The sequence below is a fragment of the Microcaecilia unicolor genome, chromosome 1, assembly GCF_901765095.1.
Source record: "Microcaecilia unicolor chromosome 1, aMicUni1.1, whole genome shotgun sequence".
Lineage (NCBI taxonomy): Eukaryota > Metazoa > Chordata > Amphibia > Gymnophiona > Siphonopidae > Microcaecilia > Microcaecilia unicolor.
The window spans coordinates 206,901,632-206,912,336 of NC_044031.1; the positions used below are offsets into that span (position 1 = coordinate 206,901,632).

Here is a 10,705-nt window from a genome sequence, read left to right on the forward strand (position 1 = left end):
CAACTGCCCTAAAGCGTGCTGGCATCCAAATGCCCTCTTCTCATTAGCCCACTTCATATCTTTCCTCTTCTTTTCCCTGGGGTGGCCCCCTACCTCCCTTCTCTCCCTCATGATCCACCCCCCTTAAAAATATTTTATTGTAACCTTTTAGAATACATCATTATGAGAAATGAAAATCATTGTCACATGTTTTCATTACTAGTACATGTTTCTCCACTCCCCCTGACATGTCCACATGCACTCAGTGATACACAGCCATTTCTCCAAAACTTTAATGATGGTAGAGAGACCATTGGGACATGAGCCAACCCTAAAGTTCTCCATAGTGGATTTTGTGAGGTAAGATGGCATGCCAGTGAGATATCATGGAACAGGCTCCAGTCAGGATGAACTTATAGCTTTGCCATTGAAGCTCTTCAATGCAGTGCTGAAGGTTCATTGTTGGATAGGACAGGAAGCCATTGTTGGGATGGACGAAATATCCCAGTGATGCAATTCTACATTGAGTTTGACATGTGAAAATTATGCCCAGAGTGACTTGAAATATTTGGCAATAGAGTGACAGAGAGCCAGGGCTGACGTAGATTGTGGCAGCACTGGTACCCTACAAGGGGCCAGCTAGTTTGGACAACAGATTGTTAGTTATTCAATTTACTTGCAGTCTTTAAAATATGTTCATGGTACATCAATGTGCAGTTCAGGGTGAAATTCAGATAGACTGGGAAGGGCTAATGATTTAGTTGCTGTCAATTAAGAAACGTTCAATTCCTTTTTTGCACTGGCATTGGAACACACTGCAAGTTGTTGTGTTGACACTCATTTTAAATTGCCAATGATGGCAATACTCAGACAATTTTGCCTTGTCCTTATTGAGGGGGCAATCCAGTTCAGCAAGGGGGGGGGAGGCAGCCCTGTAGACCACAACATATCATTAGCATATATAAATCTCTGACATTTTGTGTCCAAGAGATCATGCATGTAAAATTTGAACTGGGTGGGGGCTAGCACAAAGCCCATGTGTACTCAAAACCTCTGACTATGCAGCAGTAACTCAGCCAGATGGGCAAACCAGTATGGCAGAATACCAGCACATTTTACCAGATCACTGCTGTAAGTTCTAAAACTGCAGCTCCAGTCTTCAATGTATGCTACAAATCATTGTTGATGTTGGTTGTTAATGCTGCAACTTGATCACAAGAGATACACTGAATTGCAAGATATTCGAGGAGTTTATAACAGACACTCAGTAGAGAAATAGGTTGGTAACTGACTTCTGGCTTTAGACCTTTTCCCACCTTTTTAATTGCAATGATCTTGACTTTCCTCCAAATTTTTGGGATTTGATTCCTTACCACTATTCTAGAAAAAATAGCAACAGTCGTGCACAGGCCTTGAATCCCAGTTGGTTGAGAGATTCTGGGTGAATGTTATAGCCAGGGGTTGTTCCATCCTTCATGTGTGTTAAAGTTGATCTCAGAAACTGGGAACACTGATGTGGGACATTACTTGTTGACATTTGAAGAAGTTATGTTATTCAAACTTCTTGTCACAGGTGACCTTTGCAATATGAATCATTAGCTAACAGGATAAAGTTAGGACAACAAAAAGGCTGTCATAATTTTACCTGGTTTGCTAACCGGGTAGTGGGCTGAATTTTGGCTTCAATATTTACTTAGTCATGCTCCCAAACCTCCCTTCCCCACAAGCTACCCCCTCCGCATCTCTGCACAAGTGTATCTCCCCTCCCAATGCTCATCCCCGCCCCCCCACATGATTTTCCCTCTCTCTCCTGGTGCCTCCCCATATGATCTTTCCCTCTCTTCTGGTGCCTCTCCATTAACAGCCCCTACCCTATATCCTCACCCCCAGGTAGCCCTACCCCATATCCTCACCCCCAGGTAGGCCCCTCTGAGCTAATTTATAGCCTCTGGTGGGCTAGTAAGTAGTTGGGACTGAAGCCCATGCTGGCTCTGAGTTCAAAATGGCTGCCATACCCTAACGGTTGAGATGGTATATAAAAATGCTGTTTATTTTTATTGTTGTTTGATATAGTTGGAGTAATTGGGTATATTACATTATTAGTACTTTTGTTTTTGTTTGTTTCATGAGTAATAATGTTCACTGGTTCTCATATGTGCTAGAATAATATGTTCATATTGCTTCAAATTTTCCACATTTGTTTATTTTATTTATTTATTTATTTATTGGGATTTATTAACTGTCTTTATAAAGAGATTCACCCAAGGTGGTATATGATATGTTTTGTTTTAGAATGTTTTGATGTGGTTTGTTATTAGAGACTTTTTGGGGCTTTTGGTTTGTTACTAGAGACCTACTTTCACATTGAATTTTGGATGTCGCATTCAGCAGGTTGCTGACTTAGGTAATGTACATGCAGCTCATATCCCTGGAGGAGGGTTCTCTTAAGTCTTTTTCAAGTTTTTTTCTAACAATATTTTTATTTTAATGATTTTGTTCCTTTCTTTATGTTGTTGTTTTTTGGGGGTTTCTCTCTCTCCTTACTTACCCTCAGGGCTCATCTGCTTTTCTTGATATTTGACATCCTGCCTCTACTAAGTACGAGCTCTGTTGCCTTTGAAGCAGGCATGTCACTGAACATGTTGGGCTCTTCAACATTAAAGCATTTGTCAGCAGATGTTTATATATACCCACCAACTTACATATATATATATGGTTTTTGAATTGTTTGGGTATTTATTAAAGTGTATGTATTACAATTCTAAAATTGTTTGTGTCTTTGTTTGTATACCTATATACTCTATTGGTTTTTCATATTGCTTTTGCAATTGGGGGATATTCCTTGGGGGGCAATTCTGTAACAGGGTACCTCCAGTTAGGTGCCCTAATACTACATGATAAGAGCATAGTAGTGTAACCTAGTGTCAGGGGAGGGAATTCAATAAATGGCACTGAAAGTTAGACTCCAAAAGAATTATTCTATAAAGGTGTGCACCTTATATAGAATAGCATTTAATTCGGATCCCGTGCCTAACATTTGGGTACTGGACTTAGGCCTACTGAAACCTGATGTAAATGCCAAATTAGGTGTGATTAGGCAGTATTCTGTAATTCCATGCACAACTTTTCAGAGTGCCCCCGACATACCCAGGCCATACCCCCCTTTGAGCTACATGCCATGGGAGTTAGGCACCGTGCCTTATAGCATTGTGCACATCCAGATGCACGTGCAAATTTAAATAGTGCCAGTTAATCAGTAATTGGTTGTTAGCACCCAGTTATTGATGGTTCAGAGCTCATTATCCAATTTGTGCGCGCAGAAGCGCACCCAAAGTTGGGCACGCAACTTTGGCCACCATATATTGAATCCAGGGGAAAGTGTCTAGTATTTACATGCCAGCAGTTACACCAGCCATAGATCTGGCATAATTTGCTACCTATGGAGCTCCGATTGGAGTGTTCTCATTGTAAATTTAAGGTAGCTTTGAAGCACCTAGCTGTTCTTACAGACCTTCCCTGATTCTAACCCTACTATTTAAACTTAATGGCTGTTTTCTTGATCAGCCAACCTTTACCATCGTTAATATTCCTTTCCTTTCTTAATGTGTTCCTGATTTACCCCCCTGTTTACAAAGCCGTGTGGCAATGCCGACATAGCCCATTCAAAGTGAATAGGCTGTGTCAGTATTAGTGCACCGGTAACCACTATAGTGTCGTTTTTAAACAGGGTCTTTAAGGAGATTATTGTTGTGATTTGCACTTACTTCCCTTGTGTATGTTGTTTGATCTTGTGTGTTTTTGATTATTAGAATAACTTCTTTTAATTTTCCTTTTTAAATATTTGTTTCTGTAATCTGCTATAATGCCAGTGGATGATTGACAGTTTAATAAATGATATAAATAACTGTGGACTCCTAAATGCAGCAAGGATGCCTGCATGTAGCTTACATTATTCTGTAAATTACGTACAAAAGTTGAAGCCACACCCATGTCTCTCCCATGATTTGCCCACATCCTATATAATAAAACGCATCTCTAACATTTTGAAGCTGACTGCATGGCTGAGGCATTCCTGCTCTCTGTATCCATCTCCTGAATTGACATCACGTACTTCCGGGTTCGTCACAAGCAGAAGTGACCAACCACACGAGGTTTCTCGGCTTCAGAATGTTGGAGGTGCATTCTTTTAAATAGGATTGGTCACTTCCTTGAAGCACAGCCAGAGCTCAGCGTCCTGCACAGTAACGCTCAGACACCAGAGAGAGAAAGGGGGGGCTGACACCAGAGAGAGGGAGGGAGAGGGGGGGGGAGGTATCTCTGTCACACACATACTCTCTCTCACACACACTCTCTCTCTCATAGTCAATGTCTTTCTCTCTCTCTCACACACTATCTCTGACACACTCTATGTCTCACACTGTATCACATTCACTCTCTATGTGTCACACAGTCACTCACACACTCTCTTGGTCTCATATACTCAGTCTCACAGAGAGTCTGTGTCTCACACTCACTCTCTCTCTCTCGCACACACTGTATCTGTGTGAAACACACTCTATCTCACACTGTGTCTCACATACGCACTTGCACACACTCTCATTCTCACACACACACTCTCTCTCACAGACAAACTCGCACCCAGACTCACTCTCTATCTCTCACACACAGTCACTCTCACATACACTCTCTCAAACATACACACTCCGAGGAAAACCTTGCTAGCGCCTGTTTCATTTGTGTCAGAAACGGGCCTTTTTTACTAGTATTCCATAATGCAATTACATGCTATAGCACTTTTACATGCCCTTATAGAATACCAGTTAAGGTGCTTATACACATAAGTGCTAATTTCTTTTTCATTTATGCGTGCAAGGGGCACTTAACTGTGGATGCTTAGTTATAGAATTGCCCTTCTTGTGTTTGCTTATCTGCAAAAAGATGTCGTGAAATTCAAAACGTCTCTATAACATAAACCAGTGGACTAAGATAAAGATTATAGGGTATTATACCAAGCCTTGAGGAAGACCACATTGAAGGACCCAACTATCTTCTGCGTTCTACCAGTAAATAATGAGGGCAGCCAAAAAAATACCATCCCAGACCATCTTAAGTCTTACAGTCTCGTCAACAGCAGGTGGTAATTAGCTATATCAAAGCTATGGGCAAATTCAAAATAATCAACAGAACATCCTTACCCTTGTCCAAGCCACAGCGAACATCACTCAGAAAAGGTTCTAACACAGTTTCCATCCCATGACTACTTCAAAATCTAGATTATCTTGGGCTAAACCCGTTCTCCCTTTCAAGAATTTTACAAATTGCTTATACACAAACTTTTAATAAACTTTTGCACAAAAGGGAGCTGAGAAACCAGCTGGTTAGAAAATAGACTGATGATCTAATCCATCACTCTTAAGAATTGGCTTTACCGCTGAAAATTGATCCTGCCATAGTTAAGAGTCCAACTGGAACAGGATCAGAGTGACCTGACCTTGCACTCACCTTTCTCACAATTTCACCTCCTTCCTCAGCAGTGATCAGAGAAAAATTATCAAGAATTACTTTTGAATCTAAGAATACAAACTCTGTTGACACAGAGTGTATTTCCTAGGTTACAACAGAAATATATTTGTCTGCTGTTTACGCTTTATCCACAGTACACATAAAGTATTAGATAGCTAACTTGCGTGGAGTTTGGAGGAGTGATGGCAGACAAAAATAGTGCTTACCTTGCTAACATTGAAAACTGTCTCCAAATCAGAAAACTGAGAGCTTTTTAGCTTTGCTCCTTAATTGACTCCCCTTGAACAGTCAGGGTTTTTTTTTTTTATTTGCTTTTATGAGATTGCACACCCAAATAATCAAAATGAGGAAAGTCTTAGTAAAAAATAAAAGGAAAATAGTATTGAATTACAGAATCAAATGCAAATGAAGCCCATATCAAAAGAGAGGAGAGAAACATTCAATAGAACAATCAATAAAGACAAAAAAGATAATCGTCTTCCATAATTGAGACCTCAATCAAACTGAACTCAAAACAAACATTAATCCTAATATTAATGTTCTGACAAAATTTTTTCTTGTATGGAATTATTAAAACTATATTGATATCCCTGAAGTGTAACAAAACACTTAGGGGTCCTTTTACTAAGGTACGCTGAAAAATGACCTGCGCTGGTGTAGATGTGTGTATTGGGTGCGCACAGGTCCATTTTTCAATGCACCTGCAAAAAAAGGCCTTTTTTTCGCCGAAAATGGACGTGCGGCAAAATGAGAATTGACATGCGTCCATTTTAGGCCTGAGACCTTACCACCTCCCATTGACTTAGCAGTAAGGTCTTACACATTAACCGGTCAGTAATCATCAGCATGCGTACAATGCCAATTACTGCCCACCAGAAAATTTTCCATCACGCATAAAAATTGAAATTACCACCCGGGCCTGCAGAACAATTTTGTCTTATCCTTACAATAACTTAAAGACCTCGTCAACCTCATTGGAAAAAATAACCAAGAGAGTACCTCTATCAGGTATATTATCTCTTGAATCCTCAAGGAAGGCGGACAGATCTGCGGTCACTGAGGGATCCAACAGAGCAGGGTTACCCTCACGTTCTGGATCAACCACATTTCTTCTTGGTAAATAATACATTAAGCTAATTTGCTCAAAATGAGGTAATTCCAGCATGTCTTTGAAGTAGTTCTTCACTAGTATTTCTACAGAGAGAAAATGCCATCGGAAAATTTAAGAATCTTCCATGAAGAAAGAGACTATCTTTTATAACAGAAGTACTGGTAACCTGCAACCATTAATGTCTATGCACATAACATTTATGCATGTAAGGGCTGGCATGTACATGCAGAGGTTGCAAAATCACCACTTACACCTGTAAGCACCGGCAGTTAAACGTTCAAAACACAGAGTGGTAGTGCTTTTATTCAAATATGTTCCTTTGTAAAATGGCTGTTCCCACTGGTCGTGCTGCAAACTACATGGATTTTTTTCCACACCCTTATAGGTATTTTACAAAAGAATTCACATTCAGTGAGCCATTTGTACAGTAAACCACAATTTGTGAACATCTAAATTTGTACATCCCTTTGTCTACATAGATAACCCATGCAACATTGAATTTTATGCTTGCATTCTGCTGGTAGATTAAGATCCATGTAGATGCTCAATAATGAATTGAATATAATAGTACAGTTGTTAGTTCATGCAAATAAATAACATTTTTTAAATGGTAGGTACTATACTTCCATTGATCTAAATACATTTCTGATTAGTTTTCTAGAGTTTCACTTCTTTCATCAGGTGACACTTAAATGAATAATTTAATACAAAGGACAGCTTTGTCCAAATATACAGTAAAATCAGAAGTTGCATTCCAATGGTGATTTTAATTGAAAAAGGTGGAGAGGAAGGAGATATGGGGGTCTTTTTACCTCCTTGATGTCTTTTCATCCCTATGCTTTCACCTTCTCTTCAACTCTATTCCTCTTCCACTCTATCATCATCCTTTTGCCTTATACCACCACTGTAATTCAACCTATGATTTACTTGTTTTTGTTTGGGCAGTATTGTCTTTTGGATTGACCTCATTTTTCTTTAACTGAATAGAGTAAATGTAGCTCTTGAAAGAAATATGCTTAGTCCATTGCAAAGGTGGAACCTACAGCTATTTTGTTGACCTTTACTTCTGTGATGCAACAAAATTAAATGGTAGCCATCTAGTTATCATGTTTTAATAATGTAGACCTATCTCTGATTGATAGAGATGTCACTCTGTGTCTTATAAAAGTAAATATACAAAAAAATATGTCTTTCGTTATGTTACTTCAAGCTCTATAGTCAGCTAGCCTGTGTGTCATTTGTGTTTTCTCAGGTTTCCAGACAAGCAAGAGTGGCAATTCAGGAGCATCCATCACTATTCTTCCAAATAGAAATGAACCTTCAAGCATAGACATCACAGTTTTAAACATGCTAAATAACAGACGGGATAGTAACACCAGTACAATAAGTTCTGCATACTTGAGCAGCCGTAGGTCCTCTGGAATTTCCCCCTGCTTTTCAAGCCGAAGATCCAGTGAGGTTTCTCAAGCTGAAGGAAGACCTCAAAATGTGAGTGCAGCCGACTCCTATGATCCCATCTCCACAGATGCCTCAAGGCGATCAAGTGAAGCAAGTCAGTGTGATGGACTGCCAAGCATCCTTAGCCTTACTCCAGCACAACAATACAGGCTAAAAGCAAAATATGCTGCCGCTATAGGTGGTCCTCCACCTACTCCACTTCCTAATATAGAAAGGATGAGCCTAAAAACACGAATGGCACTTTTAGGTGACTGCAGAGAATCTGGAGTTTCTCCTTTATTTAACATCAATGTTCCACGAAGATGCAGTGATGGTGGGGCAAGCAGTTATAGTAGAAAGTACTTACTGTCACATGAAAGAATGGGGAATGGAATACGAAGAGCTAGTGATCCTGTTAAAATGGCCTCTGACAACCTTTCCCATGCTAGAGTCCACCGTTTCAATAGTCTTAACAACATAAACCCTCCTGCTGTGCATCCTCCATCCATGGAAAGACGCAATTTCAGCCTCCAGAACTACACATGCTCTGAAGGAGGTTCATTACTCAACATTTATTCCCCATGTCCTCCTAGCATTAGTGAAAATGTGACTTTGGAAGCCATTCTTATGGAAGCAGAAGGCAATCTGAATGATGACGATCTTCTGCCAGATGACGTTGTTCAATATCTAAATTCTCAAAATCAGGACACACATGAGCATAATCAGAGCAGCATTTCTGACACCAGTATGCAAAACATCTTGATTGGGAGTGGTAGCTACAATTTTAATCAGCCTCATCCCATAAGCAGTCAGATAAATCAACAGCACCATGATCTTGAGCAAGCTAGCCCTGAAGTAAACAAAAATGACTTGCCAATTCAGTGGAATGAAGTAAGCTCTGGAAGTGCTGATTTGTCTCCCTCAAAGTCAAAATGTGGGCATCGTTCTACCATTCAGCAGTCTCAAGCCCCTGGACTGTATAATAATTTCATGGTACAGCAGCAGAGTCTGACAAGAAATGGGATGACTCAGCAAAATGGTTATCAGGATCATATTGAAAATGCATCACACTGTTTACAGCAGAACCGGGTCACAAACCATACTGGTGGTTCTTACAACATAGAGTATGGTGAAGTCCTGAAGAGACAGGCAGAGGGTACTGCCATAATGGACACATCCTGTAGTGTAGCGATGCAAAGGCTGAAACTCAGAAACAATAATGTGCAAGGGAGTGGGAGCCAGCAAAGCTTTACACCATCCATTTCGACAGGTGAGCTGTCAACAGATGTGGGTAATGGGATGCAGAACAATAATGTTCAGCCGCAGTTTGTGCAGAGTCAGCACCCTGTAAATCAGCACACAAATGAAGGTTTGCATTTCCAGGAAACCAGTCGGTCTAGTCAGATGCTAATGGGACAGACCAGTCCTACCTCACAGGCCATGCTTTATCTTGGGCAACAGAACTATCCACCAGCGCCCCAAAACAATGGAAATCAGCAGTCAGGTTTGATGATGACAAGGGGTTACCAACCATGTACAAACTATAGTGGGAACAAGCGGCAGAATTTGCTGAGGAATAACATACCACAACTTCAGGGACATACTGGTGATGGAAACCAGATATGCAAGGCAAACAGTGTTAAAATCGAGATGCAAGATCAACTACAACAGCCTTGCACTAATGTGCAGAATTACTCAGGTCAGTTATATGACCAAGTACTCAGCTTTAATCCGCCAAACATGAAAACAGGCGCTTTCTCCATTTCAGAAATGAACTGCCTTCTGCAGGAAGCCAGTACTAAGAACACATCTGGACTTCTTTCTCCAGGGGCTAATCAAGTGACAAGCACAGTGGATCACATTGATAGCAGCAGTTTAGAAGGGGTACAGATTGACTTTGATTCAATCATAGATTATGAGGACCATGCAAGCTTAATTTCTGGAGCACTGAGCCCAAGTATTATTCAGAATCTTTCGCATAATTCTTCACGTCTCACCACTCCACGAGCGTCTCTTACATTCCCAAATATGCCTATAAGCACAACCAACATGGCAATTGGGGACATGAGTTCTTTGCTGACTTCTCTTGCAGAAGAAAGCAAATTTCTTGCTGTTATGCAATAGAAATTTAGGAGAAAAAAACATAGCTGTTAAAAGATAAAGTGACTCATATCTTTTAGCTGTGTGCTCTTTGGGGGGTTTTATTTTTTTTGGGGGGGGGGAGGGAATGGCTTTAGCATTTTCATCCCTCTATAATGGGATGTATTCCAAGTATATTCCTTTTATGGAATACAGACTCAGAAAACCCTAATATGTTCTATGGAGAAACTGTCTTCCATTTCAGTTTTGGATCAGTATTGCTTCCCCACCTTCCTGTTAATTCCTATATGCTTCCTCTGTGTTTTATTGTGAACTGATGTACATGTGCAATGTGCATGTTTGAAAAAAAAAAATGAAAATCAAAGGATAATGTTTTTCCATTTTGATATTGCACAAAAGAAACATATTTTGTATAATTGTTGCTGCATCTTATTATGGGCACAGAACATATTAGATATGTTTGAGAACCATTTTAAATGTGTTGTAGCAATTTGGAACACTAGTTTTAAACTCTGATTTACCCAGCCAATATTGGAAGCATACATAAAAAAATGA

General features: G+C 40.0%; 1 protein-coding gene across 1 annotated transcript in view; it reads left to right on the plus strand.

The window, feature by feature from the left end:
* GLI3 (GLI family zinc finger 3) overlaps positions 1-10,503 on the plus strand; it is a 608,365-nt gene extending 597,862 nt beyond the window's left edge. The window contains 1 exon segment of the mRNA XM_030203853.1: positions 7,866-10,503. Within this exon segment, the coding sequence (XP_030059713.1) occupies positions 7,866-10,174 (2,309 nt within the window). The 3' untranslated portion in view covers positions 10,175-10,503.
* Positions 10,504-10,705: the final 202 nt, after the last annotated feature.